Source organism: Barbus barbus (genome assembly GCF_936440315.1).
Source record: "Barbus barbus genome assembly, chromosome: 46".
Taxonomy (NCBI): domain Eukaryota; kingdom Metazoa; phylum Chordata; class Actinopteri; order Cypriniformes; family Cyprinidae; genus Barbus; species Barbus barbus.
The window spans coordinates 23,550,192-23,577,519 of NC_136724.1; the positions used below are offsets into that span (position 1 = coordinate 23,550,192).

Below are 27,328 nucleotides of genomic sequence, written 5' to 3' on the forward strand. Positions count from 1 at the left end.
AAAGAGTCTCATTGATAAAAGAAGCATCGATTTACTGTCTTCTTTCAAATCATCATTCATCTACTGAAGAATCATTCAAATGATTCGTCTGCGAATCAAATAATGCGTTCTGACTCCTTCGGTCTAGTTTTGAACATCCTCATGGGTCTTTGCCAAATCAATCAGAACATGTGAAATGAAAATGGCTCAAAACACTCAACACTAATTAACAGATGGACAGAATAGACCTTCAGTAGATATAATTGGTGGGAAATCTCATTCTCATAAAGCTTTGTTAGATGCAATCAATGCCTCGTTTAATAAGAAATCAAATGCAATAGACATTTATGAACAGCTTTGATATGTTTGGGTGTCAGCATTAAAAGTTTAGTTTTTAATAGATTAAAATGACACTTAAAGGAGCAATACACTCAGAAATAAGAATTTATGTCAATATTTACTCAGCAAACTCAAATGAAAATCATTTCTGCAATACTTTTATGGAGTTTAATGGTTGTTTTTGTAGCTTGAGACTTAGATAAAAAAAAATCTGTGGGAAAGTTTATTCTCACAGTTGTCTGATGCATGATGAGTTGGAGAGATATTAGCTCATGTTGAGCTCCAGATTACAGCGTCATGATCCGACTGCAGCAGTAAGAGAAAGTGAATCTTTCATTACGTCTCTCAGATGAAGAAAACTCTTGCTGTTATGTTGTTAAACTCTTCACCGAGCGACGGAGACACGGCTCTTTTGTTCGTACTTTGTTCTCATCGGCCTGTGACTCATTTTAGCGCCTCAGACGGAGAAAGCAGTGAGATTTCATTCCATATTTCAGTAATTTAGAGCCAGGAATCTCTCGGTGAAACAGTTGAACCAGAGCTTTATGTTGTTTATTTAAAACAAAAATGCATTGAAAGACATTGTAAGTCATTTTCTGTTTAGAGCTGTTTTCATAAATAAAGAGGAATGGATATTTCTAGTCCTCATTTTCATCACTGATGACGAAGGATGACTGGATTTCTCTATTAGATATCACAGATGACTCTTCATTTGTGATTTGGGTTAACGTACGATCGATCGCCCTATTTCTCAGCATCACATCCATCATGATTTTGTCCCTCAAGAGCATTTATGTTAAAATGAACTTCTTTTGTTTTTATGATGATGAAGAAACCTCCACTCTTGGTCTCCTGTGAATGTGGGAATTAGCAGGTCGTGTTTACGTCTGCTTTGGGCTTCTTGTAATGTGTTTTGACATGGTTTTGCTTCACGCTTCACCGGGGAGATTTGAAAAGCTTTTTTTAGTGGCAGAGGTTTCTAAAAATAAGGCGCGATGTCCCTGAGGAGGGTCTTGACGCGGGACGTGTCCGCTGCCTGCGCTGCTGGGCACGAGCTCTAATAGGTGCTGAATGACGGCTGAACTGAGATCAGGCCGTTCGAGGTCAAGAGACCAGATGATTTCTGCAGAAGAGCTCAGGCGTGATGCCAGCTGATGTCTGCAGACATCAGTGTTAAATACAGCTTCATCTAAATGACCACACAATTCCTTCCTCATCGCTTTACTTACAGCAACAGTGCTTTAGTAAATGCTTTAATAAAATGACAGCAACAGGAATATAATCAATCAAACAATAACACTGAAATACAATTTATTGATATATTTTATATATAAAATCAATTAGATTTTACTGATTAACTGAAATTAATTAATAAAATCAACAAACAATAAAACTAAAATTAAAAAATTAAAAATAAATGGTTAATTAAAATGAAATAAAGTGACGTTAAGTAAATTTTACTCTTATTATTTTACTATAAGCATGTCTCTTATTTTCATTTTAATGCATGTTTCATTTTATTTAATTATTTTTTTATTTATTTTTTCTTTTGTGGTTTCTTTACAGTCTAATTTACATTTTGATTGATTCTTTGTTTTTATTATAAACAAAATATAGTCATTTTCAAAGTTAACGTAAACTGACATTTTGAAAACAATCTTGAATATATTATTCTTTTAAAAATGCAAAATAGGACTATCTAAACTGTTATAGATACAATATATCTGTACCTCAATTTATGAAGGTCTGCTGGGTTTCTTACACACAAATGTAATGGCCTAATGTGATGATAAAACTGAGAAATAAGAGGAATCATTTTTGCTCCTTTTAAATAATTTCTCACAGTTCCTCAGCAATATTTTATCCCAGTTTAATGTGCAGGGTGTTAGTCACAGAGAATAGGCAGAAGGCAGGCGTGACACTGGGCTGCTCGTAACACATGCTGATGGATCGTACTGAACGCGTGAGTCAGCGTGAGGAAGATTTGAGTCCTTAGGTCATCATCTGTCCACCAGATATATATGTCAAAGAGCATTCAGACCAGCAAATAAAACACACATTACATCATCAGCTGGTGGCTGAAACAAGTGTCAATCAAACAGAAGTGCCACACAACACAAACCAGTGTCTTTTTGAAGAGTCAGTTCAAATGAATCATTTATTTGTGAATCAGACTACACTGGTCAAACTGTTTATTTGTTTGAGAGGATAAAATTATGTTTGTGTTCTTTTATAACATGAAATTCACATCTCTGGTAAAATATGATTTATTTTTCCTTGTCACAGGAGATTTAACACTGCATAAACACTAGCATAACCGCATGGAAGCGTATTATCACCACATACGGAAAAAAACTCATACAAGTCAAAATGAAAACATACCAAACTGAAATTGTGAGATACAAGTCGATAAATCAATAAAAGGAAAAAGAGTAAAAATGATAACAAAAAGTCATTGTGAGAAAAAGTAAAAAAAAAAAATATGATGTCATAATTATGTGATAAGAATGGAAGTTGAAATAATTCTATGAAAAAACGTAATTATGAGATAAAAATGATGTTATGATATACTACATAGAATTATGAGACAAAAAGTAAAAAGTATGACAAAAGTAGACATTTTGAAGTTTTTAATGTAAGAAAAAAATTGAAATTATGACATACTAAATCATAATTAATAGATTAAAAAAAGTCAATATGACAAAAAGTAATAATTATCTGAAGGAAAGGTCTAAATTATGACATACTAAGTAAATTGTGACAGATAAAAATTCAATTATGAGACGAAAGGTCAATCGTGACAGTTAAAATTATAATAAAAAGTCAATTATGAGATTAAAAAAAGTTAAGATTTTGACATGGTCATAATTATGTGAGGAAAATGTCAAAATTATTGCATACTAAGTCATAATTATAAGATAAAAATTTAATTATGAGATAAAGTCAAAATTATGACAAAATGTCAACATTTTAAAGCCATTATGAGATAAAAGTTAAAATTATGAATCAAATTGTCATAATTATGTTTTTATGTCATTTATTTTTATGCCTTAATTTTGGCTTTTTAAATCATTTTGATTCCATGCATGATTTAGCATGATTCTAATGTGGTGGAAATGGGCTTCCATGTAAAACTGATAGAAACAGTACTTTGAAATTTTAGCAACCCCCTAGCAACCACCTACAACACCTGAGCAACTGCATAGCAACACATTAAAACCACCCACAACAGCTAGTTTTGCATTGATGAACACAAACAAACACTGCTCAGATGTTCTCCAGAAATCATCTCGATCTAGTTTTAGTTCGCCCACATACTGTCTGTTAGTGCTGGTGGAACACTAGCGTTAGTCATGCGTTCGGAGCGTTTCTGCTGTTCTCGGCCATCACCGCAGCTGACGTGTACTAGTGAAGACAGGCAGCTGGAGGACATTTCCCATGATGACTCACGCAACAGTGTGTGCCGCTGTAAAAGCTGTGTGATTGTGCTGAAGGAGCGGTGTGTCAGAGCGCCACCTGCTCTCGCCTGCGGTCTGTGCGCGCAGAACACCTGCCGACCCCCAAGATGCCCTGCGTTTGCCCGAGCGGAACCATCTGAGACGAGGGTGACATGGAGCTCCGCTGCTCAAACCATCAGCAGACATGAGACGACACATGAACCTCAGCTGGAGATTAATGAGGAGATCTGAGGGAAGCTGAGACGCACAGACAGGCCACACTTGATATGAACAGATGAACAGATATGATTGGAACGGTGTATGCTGTACATTGCTTTATGCATGAATACTCAATTCTCGTTCTTGTCAATTCTAATTCTTGACATGATCTGAAACGTCTACCATCATAGACGCCAACTTAAGAGGAGGGTCCAAGACAACGCACTCAATCTTATTAGTATTAAGATGAAAAAAAATACTTGCCAACCAGGCTCTAATCTCACCTAAACACTGAACAAGTCCATCAAAGGATTGAGAGCCTTTTGGATCTATTGGAATATATAACTGGGTGCCATCTGCATATAGATTATATATGATGTTATATTTATGAAAAACTGAGCCTAAGGGGCCCATGCAGTCAAACCAAAAATTATTCAGACACCAGATATAATTTTTGATATTTCTTTTTTTACTAGTGGGCGCAGGACACTAAAGTTCATTTATGTAAGTGAGGATAGCAAAATAAAGTAAACTGTGAAATATTATACCCGAAAATTCTTCATATAGTGGACTACCAGTAAAATTGGTCAAAATTTGGGACACTTTGACCTGACCATGTTTTGCTGAAGTGTTTTTCTTTAATTGATAATGTGATCTTTTTACACCACAGACTGAACAAGATTAAGCATTGTTTAGTAATTGGTTGACCTAAATTGGTATTATCTAATTGTGTACTTAAATTTAACAGCTGACAGCTATTCAACCGAATTCATTGCATATCTTTCAATCAGTTATCTGACATTATCAAGATGAGTTTGTTCTGACACGGTTTAACTTAGTTCTTGTCATATTTTATTACCATTTTCTAAACTATAGCAAATAACCTGTGATAATGTGAGAAATGTTGAAGGTGTCTGAATAAATTTTGGCTTGACTGTATATAATGAAAATAAAATAGGCCCAAGTATAGACCCCTGTTGCACACCACTATGTAATTTAGCTGATGTAGAACACAAATCTCCAAGGCAAACCAAAAATGATCTATTAAATATGATTTAAACCAATCTAAAAAACTAAGGCAGTACACTTAATGCCAACATCTTCCAAATGCTGCAATAAAATGCCATAATCAACAGTATCAAATGCAGCTGTGAGATCGAGTAAAAAAAGGATATCTAGGGCTATGTTTCCAGAATCAACTGCCAATAAAATATCATTAAATACCTTAAGGAGGGCAGATTCTGTACTATGGAGAGACCTAAAACCCGACTGGATCATATCTATAACAGCATTCATATCTAAATATGAAGCAAGTTGTAATAGAACTGTCACGGTGCACACAGCAGGGAGGAACGAGGAACATGCAGACAAGGATGTAACTCAAAATAACAGTCTTTACTGGAGACAGGACAGGACAAGGCAAACTCACAGACATCAAACACCAGGGGTAACGACAAGTAGACCAGACCACATTACACTGAACAGACAGGACTATAAATACACAGGTAAATCATAGATAATGAGACGAACACGGCTGGACAAGCCTTAACTAATAATCACATCAGACAAGGGCAGGAAACAAACCAAATATGGGCATGGAAACACAGGGAGCACGTGGAAACACAAGACACACACAACAGAGGTCTGACAAGAACAACCTGCTCTAAAATTTTCGTAGTTTCAATATAGGTCGGTAATTACTTAAGACTGTATACTCTAAATATATATAGTAATATAGTAATGCTATGTAGACTAGTATTATAAATACTGTATAATATTATTATAATATAATATATAATATGATGTATTGGTGATTAATATGCCAAAAACATTGTCCGTTTAACAGAAGTTGTAGTTCCTTTTTGTGTTTTCATTTTAAGTAAATTTTACTTTTTTTTTTGTCGGATAATGAAAAGATGCCGATTATGGGAAAATTAGTGCGTACTCTGGTTTCTTGACACTTACTTTTATTTGATTATTAGAATTATTTCATATTAGAATACGGCATATTAGAATGATTTCTGAAGTATCATGTGACTGAAGACGGGAGTAATGATGCTGACAATTCAGCTTTGATCACAGAAATAAATCACAGTTTAACAGATATTCACATAGAAAACAGTTATTTTGAATAGTAGGAATATTTCACAATATTGCTGTTTTTAATGTATTTGTGGTCAAATAAATGCAGCCTTGGTGAGCAGAAGAGACTTCTTTTAAAAACACTGGACAATCTTCAATTGTGTGGGTTTGTCTGAATCGAGGCTCAGCAGACGAGATGAGATGTGGCACGAACACGACAGAAATGATTGTAAACTCAGAAATCTGACACTGACTGATGAGATCTCAGGTTATTTTGTGTTTGTTTAATTCCAGTCTCTGTCTTGTCAGAGTGAATTAATTAGGAAGATTCTTGTATATGTCATGTTATTTTGCATAACGAGCACATTCTGGTTGTTCTGGTTGTCCGTGTGCACTGAATCATTGCAGTAAAACAGCTGATTTTAGTGTTGCAGTGAAAACAGTCAGGATGCGGCTCTCAGAGACATCCTGACAGCCAGAACACTTTCAGAACATTAGCTTCTGTCTCAAATTATGTTACCAAACAGCTTTACTTAAACATAAACACACAGCAGTGTTCATTTGTGCATCAAAACACAGCATTTGACTCTCGTAGACGGCAGAGAAAGCATCTGTCAGTGAGTTTCACCTGCAGCAGCACAAGCGCTTTATATAAACCCATCAGCAGAGGTCATGAGAGCTCAACTCCTCTCGCACACCAACACAGAGCACCTGTGTCAATTCACCCTCCCTCACTAGTGCGCTACTGCTTTAGACACTCAATTTGGTAATAATATTTCATGGTATATAAATATTGCATCTGCTGTTTGCATTAAGGTCTTGTCATTCATGTTTTTGTTTGTGTATATTTTATTTATTGTAATTATTTTAGTATCATTAAGATACTATTATAGTTTTTATTAACATTTTGAGTTAGTTTTTAAATTTTCAGTGTTTAATTTAATGTTAAAGTTTTAGTAAATGTGTTGTGTTTTTGCTTACTATTTTTAAATATTTGTGTGTGTGTGTGTGTGTGTGTGTGTTATGTGTGTATATATATATATATATATATATTTATATAAATGCAAAGTAATACTATTTTTATTAGTAATAATGTAGCTTAATATATTTAATTATTTATTTAATTTAAAACAAACATTTTGTTCATACATTTTGAGAACAATTATTTTAAATAAAATGTTTTGTTTATTTTTTAATATATGTATAATATGTACATTCATATGTTTTTGTAACATATTGAATATATTATTGTTCATTTATCTGTAAATGAAATTGGCCAGAATTGGTCAAAACCTTGCCATTTAACAGAATTTTTAGTTCCTCTCTGTGTTTTTAATCGTTTCATTCATTTTTAGATTAGGAGAAAATGCTGATTATGGCAAGGTAATACCAAATGCTAGTGGCTTGTGCAAAAAAAAAAAAAAAAAAAGTACTGCATATATTTCCTCGCCGTCTTTGGCATTCTTCTGATTGGCGATCCAGCGAACTGGTTTTGGAAACACTTCCTGTTTAAGCAGCCGCTCTGCTCTCTGTCTTCCCTGCAGGTGCTGTCGCTGGGCGCTGACGTTCTGCCGGAGTACAAGCTCCAGACGCCACGCATCCACAAGTGGACAGTGCTGCACTACAGCCCGTTCAAGGCGGTGTGGGACTGGCTGATCCTGCTGCTGGTGATCTACACGGCCATCCTCACGCCGTACTCTGCCGCCTTCCTGCTCAACGGCGACGAGGTTAGCTCCGGGCAGAACTGCAGCTACTCCTGCAGCCCGCTCAACGTGGTGGACCTCATCGTGGACATCATGTTCATCATCGACATCATCATCAACTTCCGCACCACCTACGTCAACGCCAACGACGAGGTGGTCAGCCACCCGCTGCGCATCGCCGTGCATTACTTCAAAGGCTGGTTCCTCATCGACATGGTGGCCGCCATTCCCTTCGACCTGCTCATAGACCGCACCAGGGAGGAGATGGGTGCAGAGGTGAGGGGGATCATGGGAAAGGAGGCTTTGAAGCTCTTATCTGTGCTCCAGCTCTTGTGGACTGATTTATCTTACACTTCAAACTTGCCATTTTCTACTGAATATGCTGTCAGCTTTTATGATAAATTGCTTGCATGACCCTTTTTCTTATATTCTCATTTCACACTTTGAATAAAAGTGTCTGTTAAATGAATACATTTTTATATATATATATGTGACCCTGGACCACAAAACCAGTCTTTAAGTCCTAATAATTTATTATTATTTCAATTTTAATTTTATTGTCCTTTTAGGACAGGACAATATTTGGCTGAGATACAATTATTAGAAAATCTGGAATCTGAGGGTGCAAAAAATATTATAAATATTGCGAAAATCACCTTTAAAGTTGTTCAAATGAAGTTTTTAGCAATGCATATTACTAATCAGAAATGAAGTTTTGATATATTTACGGGAGGAAATTTACTAAATATCTTCATGGAACATGATCTTAATATCCTAATGATTTTTGGCATAAAAGAAAAATTGATAATTTTGACCCATGCAATGTTGACTATTGCTACAAATATACCTGTTACTCATGACTGCTTTTGTGCTCCAGGGTCACAATTTAACATCCTTATATCAAGATATATTGACTTGAAAAATGAATATATGAAGTCATTGAACAAAATGCACTGCAAAAAAATGCTTTTCTTAGACTTTTTGTCTTGTTTCCAGCCAAAATATCAAAAAATTCTTAAATCAAGAAGACAGTAAAAATAAACATTATTGTCTTGTTTTCAGAAAGAAGTTTTTTCTTGAAACAAGCAAAATAATCTGCCAATGGGGTAAACAAAATAATCTTGTTTTCTGTTTGAATAAGATTATTTTGCTTGTTCAGTTTAGCTTGCTCAAATTTAAGATTTTGTAAATATTTTAGCTGGAAATAAGACAAAGAATCTAAGTAAGAAAAGCATTTTTTTGCTTGTAAAATAAGAGCATTGTAATCATTAAATACAGTAAAACTTATTTCCATATTCAAGTGGTTGGGAGCTATTTTAGTTTTTGCATTTTTATTTATTTATTTATTGTTTGTTCGTTTGTAAAATGAATTAAAGTGAAGTGTTTCTAACTTGCTAATACAAGACATTGTGTTCCTTAAAGGGATAGTTCATCCAAAAATGAAACTCCTGTCATCATTTACTGTTTAACATCACTCTCGAGTTGTTCCAAACCTGTATTCATTTATTTCTTCTGCTAAACACAAAGGAATATATTTTGAAGAATGTGGGTTGCAAAACAGATGCTGATAGCCATTAACTTCCATAGTATGGAAAAAGATACTATAGAAGTCAATGGGGTGAATGAGTAAATGATGACAGAACTGTCCCTTTAAAATGTCTTTAAAAGGAGAAACCCTGCTATAAATCTGTCATTTTGTTTGTTTTATTGTCTTTTTTAGCCGACTCAGCAGACCACCCTGATCGGGCTGCTCAAGACGGCACGTCTTCTGCGTCTGGTGCGAGTGGCACGTAAACTGGACCGTTACTCTGAATACGGCGCGGCCGTCCTCTTCCTGCTGATGTGCACGTTCGCTCTGATCGCTCATTGGCTGGCCTGTATCTGGTTCGCCATCGGGAACGTGGAGCAGAACCGCTCCATCGGCTGGCTGCATGCGCTCGGCGTGGATCTGGGCAAACCGCACAACAGCAGCATCAAGGGATCGGGACCCAGCATCAAGGACAAATACGTGACCGCTTTATACTTCACCTTCAGCAGCCTGACCAGCGTGGGCTTCGGGAACGTGTCGCCCAACACCAACTCCGAGAAGATCTTCTCCATCTGCGTCATGCTGATTGGATGTGAGTATGTTTCGCTGGTTAAGGGTCAGCTGTAAGTTAGGAGGTCCGAGATGATAGAATAATTTCTAAAAATCTAGACTGAAAAGCTCTTAGAAATACAATGATTGTATTCATGTTTGTTTCTGATTTTGTTGCAAAAACTCCTAAAATGTAGTATAAAAAGTTTACATTTTTCTTTATTATTTAAAAAGAAAAAATTATTTTATAAAAAAAATCATGAATTTTTGAATCAAGAATATCATGACTTTTTTCTTTCAAATTATGTTTTTTCTAAAATTTCCTTAAAGATACAGTTTCTGTGATTATATATATATATATATAGCTAAATATTTTGTTAAACTACATAAAATTTTATATATAACTATTGACATATTTCATATAATTATTTTTTTTAATTCAGTGATCTGACAACAAAATTATTATAAAACTAAATCCTTAAAAAACTCTGAAAATAAATGTTAATTATTAAATTAATTAAATAAATAAATAAAAAAGCATAACAAATATTTTATTTCAGCTAGTTGCCATCATTTAAAAAAATTTAATTAGTATAAATTAATGTAATAACATTCATAAAACTAAAACATAAGTAAAATGAATAAAAACAACGTATACATATTTAATAATAAAATAATAATAATGACAAAACACACAACACAATTACTAAAACTTTCAAATTAAAACTACAATATATATACTTTAATATTGAATATTATTTTTTATAATAATTTTTTTACATTTTGATGAGCCTTTTTTTCTGTTATGATCTGAATCTGCTGATAATGAACTATGTTCCAGACATTGAAAACACATAAAATAGGGACACTGTGTGTATAAATTTCATTTTTTTAATTTATTTTTAATTAACTTTCCGCCGAATTCCGCAGAAAACAAATCAAGCATAACTGAGCCATTAAAGCATGTCTGAGTGTTGACCTTCATCCTGAATGTCTTGTAGTTCAGATTAAAGCTTCATTAGAGATGCGCGTGTTTGAAAGCAGGTTTATAATGGAGCTCTTTTTATTGTGCACTTTATGATCAACCCTCATCTCATGCTGATGAAACATCCTCCCTTTTTAATTTTTGGCGAACAAATCAACCTGATAGCTTGTTTTTGTAAGTCCTGATCGCAGCAATTAATGATAAATTGCCAAGTTAATATCACTGCAGCACATATATTAGACCTCAATAACCATGAAGTAATTTCTGTTTTAATGGCCGGTAAAATCCATTTATCATCGCTGCTGAAGAATTACATTTTGGAAAAGGGCAGAAGTTCAAAAGGAGAAGATCAACATGACCTCTTCGATCTGCTACAAGATTATTCATTATATTCAACAGCTGTAGTGATCAAACTCAATATTCACCGTTTAACAGCTGAATGACTGCAAAAAGCCTCATTTGATCATATTTTCTTCTGTTTTTACTGCATGTTATGCTTTGTTTCTGTTGTGTGTGTGTGTGTGCTGCAGGTGGTTTTATTTTATTTTATACATATTTGTAAAATAAAATACATATTTTTAAATTAATAAATTCTCATTACTGTATTTTGATTTTACATATTTTATTTGTTTGTTTTAATTTCCAATGGTGGTTTTAATACAGCAGTTTATACTGTATTACCAAGGTTGTAATACAGTGTTTTTCTTTACTAAAACCACAAATTAAATGCAGTTTAACCACTATACAGTTGAAATAATATTTTTTTTTTATTATGTTAATAAGAACTTGGTGGAAAAATTATAATATTTTTTTTCTATTTTTATTTAACATTTTTATTTATTTATTTTCTTATTATTAATAAAAATGATTTTAAATATCAAGAAAATCATGTTACAGTGTAAATAATCTTATCACAGTGTAAATTGGATCGAAAGGCTTAATTTGCTTTATGCTAAATCAAATGTCTTCCTTCCTTTCTTTTGATTTTTATGGTGAAATATGACACGTTTGACAGGTTTTTTGAGATTATGATATATCACTCTTTCATGAACAAACAGAAAAGGAGGAGATATTCTGTGTGTCACTTCTTCGACATGTATTCATTTAATCTGCATCGGCTTCATGAGAATCAGACTCACAGTTTCTACAGTCGTGCTCTAGCGTTTGAGCTTCACCAGCTCCTTCTTTGTTGCTATTTTTGCAGCTTTTGTAGTGATTCATAGTGCTGCCCACCTGCTCTGAGATCAGTCAGTGACCACCGCAGTAACACAAGCTCTGAATCCAGACGCTTTATAGAGGCCGTATAACGATGAATACAGGGCTGTCATTTAGGCTCATTCTGAAACACTTTCACTGAAGCTCTAGACGAGATTTATACACACTGGAAAGAAACATGTAGAACAATTTATCACAATTAATTACAAAGAAACAGCAAGTAACCGCGAATTAAACATGAAGTTTTGAAGTAGAGAGCAGGGTTATAGTTAACTTGAATTAAAACTGAAACAAAGTTCGAACCATTAAAAAAATGTTACTTGAAATAAACATCAACTGAAATAATAATAATAAAGTTTAATTTCAGCTAATTGCCAAAGCATATTTAATTTACGTAAAACTAAAATAAAAATGAATAAAATACTACACATATATAGACATAAAACAAAACAAAAACTACTAAAAGTGGCAAAAAACACAACAATATTATTAAAAGTAAAGTAAAATTAAAAAAATATAGAAGAAAAAAAAAATAAAATTAAAAAAAAAACAAAACAAAAAAATATATATATATAAAAATAAAAACTGATTAAAAATATTAATAGAAACTATGATATTATCTAAAGGATAAAATACCAAAAAAGTAGAAAGACTGAAATAGTGTTTTCTTGTTTTTATTTAAGCATAGAAACTATTTTTACTCAGAAATTGCTTGTAAATTTCACAATTAATTACAAAGAACTGGCAAATAACTTTGGAAATTTTGGAGTATAAAGACTGAATTTTTAATGTAAAACAAATTCCAATAATCTTTTACTAATTTACAACTTAATATATATATTATTTTGTATAGTGTAGAAACAATTTTCACAGAAACTGGAAGTAACAGCAAGTAACGCATTGAATTCAACGTGAAATTTTCAAGTACTGAAATATTTTCTTGTAAAACACTCCAATTATCTTTGTTTTATTACAACTTTGAAAAATCATTAAGCTCATAACTGTGTTTTATGCTATGAGATGTTTATAACAGTACAGAAATGTGCTAGTTAACAGCATAACTAGTCTTGTCCACCAGGTCGACCCGTGAGGAAATTGGCGCTGATCTAAGCAGATGTCGCAGCAGTAAAGTGTGAAGCATGTACCTGTGTAGGTGCTTCATCATGACGCTATTTTTAACCTTGCCCTTCCTGTTCCTGTTCAGCGCTCATGTACGCCAGTATCTTCGGGAACGTGTCAGCCATCATCCAGCGGCTGTACTCCGGAACGGCTCGTTATCACACTCAGATGCTGCGGGTGAGAGAGTTCATCCGCTTCCATCAGATTCCCAACCCGCTGCGCCAGAGACTGGAGGAATATTTCCAACACGCCTGGTCCTACACCAACGGCATCGACATGAACGCCGTGAGTCCAGCTGCTGCCTTACATCACCTTACATCCCCCTCAGGCCATCCGGGATCAGGATGAGTTTGATTCTTCATCAGATTTGGAGAAATGAAGCATTGCATCAGTGTCTCAGCAACGGATGCTCTGCAGTGAATGGGTGCCGTCAGAATGAGAGTCTGATAAAAACATCACAATAATCCACACCACTCCAGTCCATCAGTGAACATCTGGAGAAGACAAAAGCTGAAACAAATCCATCATTAAGACATTCAAACTATTTTCCATAATCCATAATAACACTGAAAAAGTCTATCTCCTGTTGTCTCTCACATCAAAATCCAGCCATGTATGTGTTTAGAGCTGTTTTGTCTTGTAAACGCTGCTTGATCTGTGCAGATTTCTCTCCTGATTCAGACCAGAACACTTTTTCACTGGAGGAATGTGTTATTATGGATTCATATTTTAGTTGTTAAAAATGTCTTAATGATGGATGTGTTTCAGCTTTAGTCTTCTCCAGATGTTAACTGATGAACTGGAGTGGTGTGGATTATTGTGATGTTTTTATCAGCTGTTTGGACTCTCATTCTGACGGCACCCATTCACTGCAGAGCATCCATTGCTGAGACACTGATGCAGTGACACATTTCAAGAAACAAACTTATCTTCATCTTGTGAGTCATTTTTGGGTGAACTATTCCTTCATCACTAACAAACTCACTTGCATTACCTTTAAAGTGATTTGTGAGCTGGATCACATGAATGTGTATAATCAATAATGAGTTCATTTAGTATCTGTCCTCACCAGCACATCCTCTACTGTTACCAGCCCAAACGCAGAGTTTAACGAGATTATGCATTCAAGTAAAGAAAACAAATGAGCGGCCGTCAGCTCCTCTCATTAAGGAGCAGTGGAGCGTTCTGATTGGACAGTCAGAGCCGGTATGATTGCTGTGCTGCCGAGTGAAATGATGTTGACCATAATTTTTTCATCTATTTTTAGAAAAATTCTTTACTGAACCACTGAGCTCTGAAACATTAAAACATTGATTTAAAGATGGCAAAGTACTACAAAAAAGTAAGATTTTGTTTGTACATGATGTCTTATGAGACTGCAGATCCCATGAAGCTTTGCAAATGGCATAATTGAATCAGAGTACAATAAAACACTAATGATTCATGATTAATATTAATAGCATTAATAATGAGTATAAATATTGAATACTAGTTTAAGAGTCATACGTTTATTCAGCGAGGACGCATTAAATTAATCAAAAGTGACAGTAAAGACATTTATAATGTTACAAAGAGTTTCAAATAAATGCTGTTCTTTTGAACTTTCTATTCATCTGTGAATCCTGAAAAATAAAATGTATCACAGTTTCCACAAAAATATTTAGCATCACCACTGTTTTCACATAATAATCAGAAATGTTTCTTAAGCAGCAAATCAGTATATTATTATGATTTCTGAAGATCATGTGACACTGAAGACTGGAGTAATGATGCTGAAAATACAGCTGCAGATCACAGAAATAAATTACAGTTTAACATATATTCACATAGAAAACAGCTATTTGAAATCAATTTTACTGCATTTTTAAACAAATAAATGCGTGAGCAGAAGAGACTTTCAAAAACATTAAAAAATCTATACACTTTAAGGTTCCATTAGTTCATGTTAATGTATTAACTAACGAATGAACAATGAACAATGCTTTCATAAACATCTTTGTTAATGAAAATACAGTAGTTCATGTTAATTCAGAGTGCATTAACTAATGTTATCAAGCACAACTTTTTTTTTTTTTTTTTTTTTTATAATTTTAATAATGCATTAGTAAATGTTGAAATTAACATTAGCCCCTTTCACACAGAGATTCCGGAAAATACACGGGTAATGTGTTCCGGCAATTGTTCCCGGATCGTTAGATTTTGGTTCATTCACACTGCCAGTGATTTTCTGGAATCTGTGCGTGCGTTCACACACAACCCGTAAAGATCCCGTAAAGACACGTGACATTTCATGTGACGTGTATAATGCGCCGCGCACCATTTCACTAAACTGGCGAACGAAAAAAAAAAAATAAATAAAGTGGCGAACGATTTCAGCTTCAGTGCAGATAGTGAGGAGCTCCGATCGCTGCTTCATTCCAGTTTACACATTTTTCATTGTGTGAACTTTGATCTGCCTTCAAAACACCCGGTAAAAGAGTCGCTTGATAACGCGCCTTTACGACATTGATCCGGCATTGTTCACACAGCGCTCGTTCCGGGACTGAACTAGGTCCCCATCCCGGGATTGATCCCGGAATCAATCCCGGGACGTGGTTGCGTTCACACAGAAGGCACTCCGGCAATTTTCCTGGACCAACGTGCAGTGTGAAAGGGGCTATTAACTAAGATTAATAAATGTTAATAAAAGTATTGTTCATGTTAACTAAAGTAGTTAACTAATTAACCTTATTGTGAAGTGTCACCAAAATATCTTACAGACCCCAAACTTTAGAAAGCACTGTAGATTACAGAAAAAATAAATACTTCTCATCATTTAATAGTTGGTTTTCTGTGCTCTTTCAGGTGCTGAAGGGTTTCCCAGAGTGTCTGCAGGCTGATATCTGTCTGCATCTGAACCGGACTCTCCTGCAGAACTGTAAAGCGTTCAAGGGCTCCAGTAAAGGGTGTCTGCGAGCGCTGGCCATGAAGTTCAAGACCACACACGCTCCGCCGGGAGACACGCTGGTGCACGCCGGAGACGTCCTGACCGCGCTCTACTTCATCTCCCGCGGCTCCATCGAGATCTTACGTGGAGATGTTGTGGTGGCTATCTTAGGTAGGCCGTTTCAAAAGATCCTCCAGGGTCTTTTATACTACATAAAACACTTAGGGCCAGTTTTACTAACAGCTTTACTAACTGTCTTTTAGTTAAAATTGTACTGCACTGCAAATAATGATTTTCCTCCTTAGTGTTTGTGTCTTGTTTTCTAGTATAAATATAATATCTTAAGTCATTTTACTTGTCAAGTAAATGCATCTTAGTTTAAAAAATTGTAGATGTCTTGTTTTCTGAAAATATTATACAAATTTCTTTTTTTTTTTTTTTTCTTAAAACAAGTAAAAATATCTTCCAGTGGGGTAAGAAAAAATATCTTAATTCATAGGCTAAACAAGATTATTTTTTCTTACCCCATTGATGGATATTTTACTTGTTTTAAGCAAAAATTAACAAAATGTTGATTTGTTTTATATATTTATATATTTTTATATATAATATAAAATATTATGTATTTTATACATAATATCTTAAGTAATTTTACTTGTCAAGTAAATGCATCCTGATTCAAGAATTTGTAGATATTTATACTAGAAAACAAGACAAAAATACTAAGGAAGAAAATGATTTTTTGTAGTATATCAGGTTTTACTAAAGATGATGAATTAGCACCGAAAAGGCGTGGACACAGTTATTTTTGCGCCTGACCTTATAGAATATGCATCTGTAAGAGTTTCCCTTCCAGACGCAAAAGTTATGGGAAGAGAGTAGGCTATTCAAATGAATCACGCAACGAGATTTACTAACGTTTGGCTCAATAAAGTTACTGGCATTTGCGCCATTATTTAACGCCCAAAAAAAGCATGTCTTAAACTATTTTGCGCTTGAAATGGCTGCAGTTATTGTTGCTAGGAGAGGCACCGCAGAGAACAGAGAGAAAGGTAGAAGCGAGAGGATTTTTCCACACGTATTAATTTATTTTGAATACCAGAAGAACACATTATTCGAACATATCTTTTGCCAAGCCATGTTACTTTTAATTTGCTTCAGGAAATGAAAGATGACTTGGAACCCTCAACTAGGAGTCACGCAATGCCAGGTCTATCAAAACTTCTAGCAAACCTCCGTTTCTTTTCAACGTACTTTGGCTTCTTTATTACTTTATTCTTGATTTGCGACTACACTAATTTGCGCTGCGCTTGGTATATTGCATTAGTTGATATGTAAATGAGATGTTGCGTCTGTGTTCTTTAATTTGCGCATTGTTAGTAAATCACCCACAGAAATTTCCCCTCCCATCGGCACTGTTTTGGAATTTCCACTATTTTGCCCTGTTTAGTAAAAAATAGCCCTTAATTTTAAGCAACTTGGATCTGTTTTCTGTGATACATCCTCTTTAAGCCATGCTAGCCAGCTGTATATCCACAGTTAGTTTGTACTGTAAGGTGAGATTCTGTTTATCCTGCAGTGCCACCTACAGTAGGTTATCTGTAAAACTGTGTGATTCTGAATGCACACACTTCAAGGAATAATTCACCCAAAAATTATATACTCACCCTCATGACTTTCCTGCATGACTGCATTTCTTCTTGTTGGAAAACAAAAGCAGATGTTTTGCTGAAGATCACTGCTGTTCTTTGAAATCATTCAATGAGTAGTGACTGTCAAGCTCCAAATAGGGGGAAAAAAACAACAAAACAAAACAAAAAACTCTTAAAATAGTTCTTATGACTCATGGGTGACAGTCCAAGTCTTCTGAAGTCATACCAACATATGTTGTATTTATTTGATTTATTTATAGTATTTATTTTGTTTATCGTATGTGTTGAATTGTTTGTTTGTTTTTCATGTCCTATTTGTATCATAAAAAAAATCATAAAATAAATTATTGCATGTTATAAAAAAAAAGAGGTCATGATTAAAACATACACAGTGGTGTGAAAAAGTGTTGGCCCCCTTCCTGATTTTCTTTAATTTTTTTTGCATGTTTACAAATTTAAATATTAATCAAAGATAACACAAGTAAACACAACATGCAGTTTTTAAATGAAGGGTTTTTTTTATGAAGGGAAAATAAAATCCAAAAGATCCTCAAAAGCTACACATCATGTTGAGATCCAAAGAAATTCAGGAACAAATGAGAAAGAAAGTAATTGAGATCTAGTCTGGAAAAGGTTATAAAGCCATTTCTAAAGCTTTGGGACTCCAGCGAAAATTACCCCAAGAGCGCAGCGACGACTCGTCCAAGAGGTCACAAAAGACCCCACAACAACATCTAAAGAACTGCAGGCCTCACTTGCCTCAGTTAAGGTCAGTGTTCATAGCTCCACCATAAGAAAGAGACTGGGCAAAAATGGCCTGCATGGCTGAGCTCCAAGACGAAAACCGCTGCTGAGCAAAAAGAACATAAAGGCTCGTCTCAGTTTTGCCAGAAAACATCTTGATGATCCCCAAGACTTTTGGGAAAATACTCTGTGGACTGACGAGACAAAAGTTGAACTTTTTGGAAGGTGTGTGTCCCATTACATCTGGCGTAAAAGTAACACAGCATTTCAGAAAAAGAAGATCATACCAACAGTAAAATATGGTGGTGGTAGTGTGATGGTCTGGGGCTGTTTTGCTGCTTCAGGACCTGGAAGACTTGCTGTGATAAATGGAACCATGAATTCAGCTGTCAACCAAAAAATCCTGAAGGACAATGTCCGGCCATCTGTTCATGACCTCAAGCTGAAGCGAACTTGGGTCCGGCAGCAGGACAATGATCCAAAACACACCAGCAAATCCACCTCTGAATGGCTGAAGAAAAACAAAATGAAGACTTTGGAGTGGCCTAGTCAAAGTCCTGACCTGAATCCTATTGAGATGCTGTGGCATGACCTTAAAAAGGCGGTTCATGATGGAAAACCCTCCAATGTGTCTGAATTACAACAATTCTGCCAAGATGAGTGGGCCATTCCTCCACAGCGCTGTAACAGACTCATTGCAAGTTATCACAAACACTTGACTGCACTTTTTCCACACAGGGCCATGTGGGTTTGGATTTTGTTTTCCCTTCATAATAAAAAAACTTCATTCAAAAACTGCATGTTGTGTTATCTTTGATTAATATTGAAATTTGTTTGATGATCTGAAACATTAAAGTGTGACAAACATGCAAAAAAAATCTAAATCAGGAAGGGGGCCAACACTTTTTCACACCACTGTATATATATATATATATATATATATATAAATAAATAATTTAACACATTAAAATGCGTAAACAGAATTGCAGTTACACTGTTTTCCTGTCCTGTATATCATAAAAAATGTACTGTAATATAGAAGTAAAATATTATGGGATAAAAAAGGGTTAATCAGCCAAAAAGGGTTAATCAGCCTAATCGAGTTGCGGTGTTTACATTTACTAGCAGGGATTCCAGCTACAATTAGACCAAAATGTAGGCAATAGTCTTCCTGCACACAAAATTATAAAATATGAAAGAATAAATGTATACATCTCTGTTACTCTGATTGTTTGTGAATGTGTCTGATGGTGATATTGTGTGCTTCCTAGGGAAGAATGATATATTCGGTGAGCCCATTAACCTGTACGCACGGCCCGGCAAATCTAACGCAGACGTGAGGGCGCTGACGTACTGCGACCTTCATAAGATCCACAGAGATGACGTGCTGGAGGTGCTGGATATGTACCCGGAGTTCTCTGATCACTTCTGGAGCAACCTGGAGATCACCTTTAACCTCAGAGACGTGAGTCACGCTCACTGTGAAGAGCTTTCATTGTGTTCGAGTTTGCTGTATTTGGCCGAGCAGTGGTTTGGGTGGATCACCAATTTAATAGATTTCTCTAACACATAGAATAAGTAAGCTTGACCAAAGTTCTTGTGGGGAGAAGAATTTATTGAAGGTAGCAATGTAGCAGTTCTACAGCAGAGATGTCAGCATATCATCCTTCAAACGATCTTAACCCTTGTAAGAATCCTAGGTTCTCCCTAGCTTTTCCCAAAGTTCTGTCTGTAAGACTGATACAGATATGTAAGATACGCATAATCTTTCAATTGAATGAAGCAAAAACACAGAATTCATCAAGGTGTGCATGTTCCCTTACAGACAAACATGATTCCCGGATCTCCCAGCAGCGATGATTCAGACTGTGTCGGATTCAACAAACTGCGGAGGAGAAAACTTTCATTCCGGCGACGGACAGAAAAAGGTTTTCCTGATAATTGATGTTCAATCTGTATTTATTGTAGATTCCATCATTTAATATTCTGAAACACACTATACATACCAGGGTGTCAAACTCAGTTCCTGGAGGGCCACCGCCCTGCACAGTTTAGATGCAACCCTAATTAAACACACCTGATCCAGCTAATCAAGTCATTAAGGCTTATTTGAAAACTACATGGTATGTAAACTATGCAGGGCTGTTTGACACCCCTGATATATACAGACAGTGGAGCTGTTTTGCATGTCCATGTTTGTTTCTCCAGATGATGCTGATGCTGGAGAAATCAAGAAGAATCAGAAACCCATCCAGAGATGCAGAAAACAAGCAGCCTGTAACAAGAACGAGCTCAAACCGGGGTGGGAGGAGCCTCGCAATTCTATCTCCTCCCACTCCAGTGGTGATGAGGGGGAGGAGCCTGTGCACACATGCCCCACCCCTCCCACCACGCTCATGGATGTGACTGAGGGAGAGGGCGATCCCAAAACAGGAAATACGTGCAACGCCCTATCAGGTGACAGAATGACAACAGTAAACTTCCATAGCATTAAAAAAAAAGTATTTAAAAAAAGGTAAAATCATTGAAATAATAATATTAGAAATATTCCGAATTTAAATGTTATAATATAAAGTTGTATAACATATATAAAAATTATATAATATTATATAAAAAATTATATTTTCATAATATTGTGTATGTTATAATATGAAAATAAAACTGTTAACATTATAATGTTGAATATTAGGATTTTTATTTGCATTTTATAAAAACACAGGCATTATATCAAAGACCTGAGCCTTTTGTTTTTTTTAGAAGTGATCGCCGCTTACTTCAACTTTAGTTTGTTACATTTTTACCAAGATTTGATTGACATAATGTTGTTTTTATGCATTTTGATTAACTTTATTTTTCGAAATAAAAGACTCAATTGACATAACATTTAAATATTATTATTATTACATTTTGCAAGAGTGTTCTGGCCAAGATGACCGCAAAAGGCAATACAACAAGCAATCAAACAAAAACTAAAAAATATATATATAATATAATGTAATAAAACTAAACTAAAATAAATATATAAAATAATAATAATAAGTGAAATAATAATCAAATATATATATTTTTTAATTATGGTAATACTATGAATTAATATTCATATTTTGTAAACAAGAGTACTTAGAAATATAAATGTTATAAATCATGCTGTATGTGGTAGTAATGTGTGTGTGTTGTGTGTGCCTCAGGTGCATTCTCAGGTGTGTCTAATATCTTCAGTTTTTGGGGTGACAGTCGGGGGAGGCAGTATCAGGAGGTGCCCCGCTGCAATCTCCCGTCGCCCTCGCCGCATCCCAGCACCCCCATGCGCAGCATCAGCCGCCAGCAGCGCAGCCAGATGGAGAGCAGACTGGAGCTGCTGCAGAAACAGCTCAACAGGTCTCAGCTCACTGCAGTCAGAACACCTGTGTCCACTGAGCCTGCTGTCTGAACCAACTGACTCACTAAAACCACATTCACAAGCTTTCAATGGAGTTGCATTAAAGGGATAGTTCACCAAAAAATGAAAATTCTGTCATCATTTACTCACCCTCAAGTAGTTCCAAACCTGTATGAATGTCTTTGTTCTGCTGAACACAAAGGATGATATTCTGAAGAATGTGGGAAACAGAGCAGTTCTGGGGCACCATTGACTTTCATAGTATTTATTTTCCTACTATGGAAGTCCCCAAAACAGCCTGGTTACAAACTTTCTGGTTACAAACTATCCTTTTAACAGCCCGACAGCGCCACCTATGAGTATAGGAATCAATTGCATTGCAAATCTAACTGTGCACTTACCTGTTTTCTGAATAACCCACGCGTGTGTGTGTGTGTGTGTGTTCAGACTGGAGAGTCGCATGTCGACGGATATCAGTGCAATCATGCAGCTCCTGCAGAGGCAAATGATGCTGGTTCCTCCGTCCTACAGCAGCGTTTCCTCCCCGCCGCAGGTGTCCATGTTCCCAGAGATCCTCGTGCAGCCCGCCACGCCGCAGGAGTCCAAAACACCGGCTTCTCTCTCACAGGTAACACATGATCACTGCTGACACCACGCTTGATCCATTTTAGACAATACATTAGCATATAATCTAAAACAAATAGCATACATTGCATCATACATTTTACTTCTAAACAGTTTACTAGTCACAGTTTTATGTCTTTCTATTCAGTCCATTAAGAGGTGCTACCATCTCATGGCCAAATTATTAAAATTATTATTAATTAATTAATGTATTTATTTATTTGCATTTTACAATATATTTAATTTATGTTATAACATATATGTCTATGTATAATATATAATAATATTAAGAAACACAAGTACTATATATATATTGCATGCAAAAGCCTCTAAGTGGCATTTGAAATTCTCTTCTAAAATGAGCATTTTCATCAGGCTCCTATGTGTATGTTTAGTAATTTCACTTTAATGCCAATGAATAGACTCTTTTCTTTGCCATTAAGGTTAAATATATATACATACTACTCACAGTTTTCTTTTTATTTAGTCCATCAGGAGCTGCTACCACCTAATAAAAGCCTTGAATAAAATATTTAAACAAAAAACCTTTAATTTCTATTTCTATTTAATTCCTAAAAATTATTTCTATATCATTTAGATTTAATATTTATTTATTTGTTTTTGCATTTTAAATCTGTTTTTTTTGTGTGTGTGTGTGCACAATATATAGAAGTAAAATATAATATTATTTCCTATTAAATTGTGAACGTTATGTTTTATATTAAATTAATCTATAATTAAAATATCCATAATATTGTAAATATTCTAACATATTCAAACATTTAGTCATTTGTAACTTGTAATTTATATTTATTTTTTTATTTTTTTTATTTTATCTTTGATTCTATTTAAAGTTTTGGCTGAACCGCTGAGTAGCTACTATAGTTCTGATGTTAATGTATGAACACTGCTCAGGTTTGCAAACAGTGTGATAGCAGCAGCGTCTCTGCTGTGTTTTCTCCTCCAGTCCTGTGAGTTTCTCAGCAGCTCCGCGGAGCTCCATTCAGCGGTCAGCGCCACTCCTCGACCCGGATTCTCCAGCCTCGGGGCCCGACTGGAGCTGGAGCCTGACCCCGACATCCACCGGCGCTTCTCCCTACAGGAGCCGCACACGTCCCTGAGCTCACAGACGCCACAGAACCACGGCTCAGACCCCGGGAGCTAGAGAGACCACCGCCAGACCAGAGGAGGACAAACCGGACCAAAACCTGGCTCTGGTTTCGCTCTGCGGAGGTTCAGAGATTCACTGGAGGTGGCTTGACTCGTCCAGTATTGGATATCCCTAAACGAATAATGATGATTCTTACTAGTTTCAAGTAGCCATTATGTCTTGCACTGAATTTTCCAGACTCTCTCGATCTTTATCTTCACGTCTGCGGCGCTTCCAAAACTGACTGAACTCGTTAGTGTTAGCTGGCCTAACAGAAGAAAACCCTTCTAATAATAATAACGTGATGTGTTCTGTGTGTCTGTCCTGTCATTGCCTTCATTTCCTGTGCGTCGATGAAGGAGGCGGAGCCTCAGGCCCCGCCCAAGCACACTGGATTGGCCGGATGAGGTGATTGGCGGGTGTTTAAAGCTATGCTGTTACCGATGAAGCATATCATGTGTTGTGACACTGGACGAAAAATATGCAAAGAGTTGATCGCACGTCACGTCCTGCTTGCCTTCCGTTCGTTTGTTTTTCAGCTTTCTCTTTCAAGCTGACGTGATTTTTGTAGTTAGAACACACTAGCTTTAGCAATACCGAATCCTTTAAACCACAAACGAAACCAAATATCGAAGATTGGGTTGGACCAAATGTTTTTCGTTGGTTTTTCCTCATCATCAGTGGTGTTTACGGCCTGCAGCCACAGTCACGTGATTATTAATTATTATTTGGTACATTTATGAGCTCTTGAACTTGAAAATGAATTGATTTTGGTTTTTCCATTGACGTGTGGACCAATGAAAAAAGAAAGTTTATATAAGCTCTTAAGCATGCGATAATAAACACTTTTAATATTTAGCCATTGATTTTATATCAGACTTACCATTATTATATTTAAATGACTATAATATTTAATAGAAGCATTCTTGAGGAAGGAAGACATGTTAGCATGAGAACGTGTTGTGCATCAGCCTCCGTACGTGAATCATGACCACGATTGTATCGTTCTGCCTCTAGGCTTGAATTTAGAGGTTTTTAATTGTGATTTATGTTTTGTTGGTACCAGATATTATATCTAATTTGAATTAAACTGGTAAACTGAACACAAGGACGGTTGATTTCACCGTGTGTCAGTGTGAAAGAACTGTTCAACACTACTGCATTGATTAACAATCGTCATGTTTACTTTGAGTAGGGCAGGAGTTTGCACGTTTGTGTAGTTCATATTTGAAATTCATTTTATTGTTATTATTATTATTATTGTCTGTGCATATGAGTCTTTTTACCATCATATACGGGTGAATCTCACAATAACACATCAGGTCAAATTTTACCCCAATATCAAAATCAAGGCAACAAAAAGATATATTGGCATAAAGACAACAAAATCTATTTTTAGGATTTTTCTAGTTTGTATTATTCTCAGTGATGATTCTCTTTAGACTGCAATTCATTATTCATTATTGCAATTTTTAAACCATCATGAATTAAAGCCAACAAATACTGCTTTAATGAATAAATATTTAGAAATTTATATTTAATTAGTTTTGATCTCAGTAAAACGAAATCTATCTATCTATCTATCTATCTATCTATCTATCTATCTATCTATCTATCTATCTATCTATCTATCTATCTATCTATCTATCTATCTATCTATCTATCTATCTATCTGTCTGTCTATCTGTCTACCTGTCTGTCTGTCTGTCTGTCTGTCTGTCTGTCTAAATTATTTATTTATTTAAGGGACAATAGCAACATTTGATTTTTTTTAACATTATGGAATTTTTTGTGACATTTTTGGGGAGTTTCAAAAACTCTTTTTTTGTCAGATTCACCCTGTCATGGCTCTTGTATTTTGTTGGTAAAGTTGGAGAAATCTCTGACACAAAGTCATGTAGTTTGAGTTGGTTTGGTTGTTTGTTAGTAATCCAGGTTTGCTCTTAATCTGTGTCAGGCGACTGTGAGCGCAGAAATGCAGCCTGCTTGATTCACAAAACACGGCTTCATTGTCCTAATGCTCCGACAGTAATTAATGGAGGTTATATAACGAGATTATTGTGTTTCATTCTGTGATTATTCTCCACGTCACTGGATGATGATCTGTCCTGCTGAGTGGGTTTTGTGTGTGTAGTGTGTGTTTTTCTCCGCTGTGCACTTTACACCGTCTCTCTTACTAAAGAGGAGGATCTCTGCTCTCTTTAGGTCTATTTACAGGGATTTGAAGCCAAGGGCATTTATGCCATCAACTTTAGACACAGATCACATAAAACCGGCCAAACGCACCCAAATCCATGCGATTATACTATTAAACAGGCTTTACCAGTGCGTCAGTTTCCAATCACGATTCCTGTATGTACATATTTTTCAATCTGTTGGGTTTTAATTTATTTTGGTTATTCGTTTACACTGGATTGCTGTTTTTCTCCTTCCTGATTTTGCTGTACATAAGGAAGTCTTGTAAAGAAATGAATTCTTGGCATCCCTATAGCCGACACTATGCAGAATCGCATTTCCTTGGCATGCTTCGAAATGCAGAAAATAAATAAAAAAGAGAAATACTGTAGAGGAAAATAAACATGTTTGACCTTTTTTCTTTCTTTTTTTAAATAAACGTGAATATCTCTGTTAATAATGATGTAAGTATATGAGTTATTATATAATATATATATATATAAAGGTAATAACAAAGCCAGATTGTGCACACTTTATCTGCATGCTGCACTGCGAATCATCTGCGGGTCTTTCACAGAATGTGTCGACTGAAGCACTGTACTTCCAGCTCACTGAGAGTCATTTCATGTTCTTCCAGCGCGTGGAAGGATGGACACTGCTGTTACGTTACTGACGTCTGGGATCGTGTTGAAATGAGCTGACGAGATCGGACAGACTTCAGAAAGTCTTGATTGTGTGCTAGCATTATAAACGGTTGACTTTATAAAGTTTCCAAATATTTATTTCAATAAACTTCTTTGAGAACAACTGAAATGGCTGTTTTTTTAAATGAAACATTTTATTTTATTATTTTTAATTTCTAGGGAAAATTTGTATAAATATTAACCATTAATATGATGATACAGGTGATTATTATGATTACTAGCAGTTATTAGTAATCATATAGCTATTGCTAGTAAATATTAATAGCAATATGCGTCTTTCCAACTTTTTTTAAACATCTATATTTGAGATTTAATTTGAATTTAAATTGAACTACATTTTATTTGATTAAATGCTGTGGAGTCTAAAAGTCTTTGGGGGATGGATGGATAGATAGAGTACAGTTACTGGTAACATGCTTTATTACAATAAGATGTACATTAGTTAACATGAACTAACAATAAACAGACATTTATGAATCTCAGTTCATATTAATTTGAACATTTATACTAATACATTCTTAAAATCCAAAGTTGTATCTGTCAATATTAATGGATCCGAGCTAATATGAACTAACAGTGAACAGTTGTGGCTACTTTAATGAACATTAACACAGATGAATAAGGCATTTAACAAATGCATTGCTCATTGTTAGTTAATGTTGGTAATTGCATTAATTAAAGTTATCTAATAAACCTTACTGTAATGATACATCTGCGGTTATTAAAATGCATTATTTTAAACAGTCAGATGCAGTTGTTTTTAATAATCAAGTGGATTATGCTCTCATATTTGTGTAGATAATCATATACCAAATGCAT

At 35.2% G+C, this 27,328-nt stretch overlaps 1 protein-coding gene across 1 annotated transcript in view; it reads left to right on the top strand.

The window, feature by feature from the left end:
* Positions 1-23,645, top strand: part of LOC306865329 (voltage-gated inwardly rectifying potassium channel KCNH2-like) — a gene marked incomplete at both ends in the record, with an annotated part of 180,880 nt that extends 157,235 nt beyond the window's left edge. Inside the window, 10 exons of the mRNA XM_079409873.1 lie at positions 7,601-8,035; positions 9,489-9,879; positions 13,241-13,440; positions 16,000-16,252; positions 19,749-19,942; positions 20,303-20,405; positions 20,686-20,934; positions 21,666-21,855; positions 22,304-22,484; positions 23,448-23,645. Of these exons, the coding sequence (XP_079265999.1) occupies positions 7,601-8,035; positions 9,489-9,879; positions 13,241-13,440; positions 16,000-16,252; positions 19,749-19,942; positions 20,303-20,405; positions 20,686-20,934; positions 21,666-21,855; positions 22,304-22,484; positions 23,448-23,645 (2,394 nt within the window). The remainder of the gene's footprint in view (positions 1-7,600; positions 8,036-9,488; positions 9,880-13,240; positions 13,441-15,999; positions 16,253-19,748; positions 19,943-20,302; positions 20,406-20,685; positions 20,935-21,665; positions 21,856-22,303; positions 22,485-23,447) is intronic.
* Positions 23,646-27,328: the final 3,683 nt, after the last annotated feature.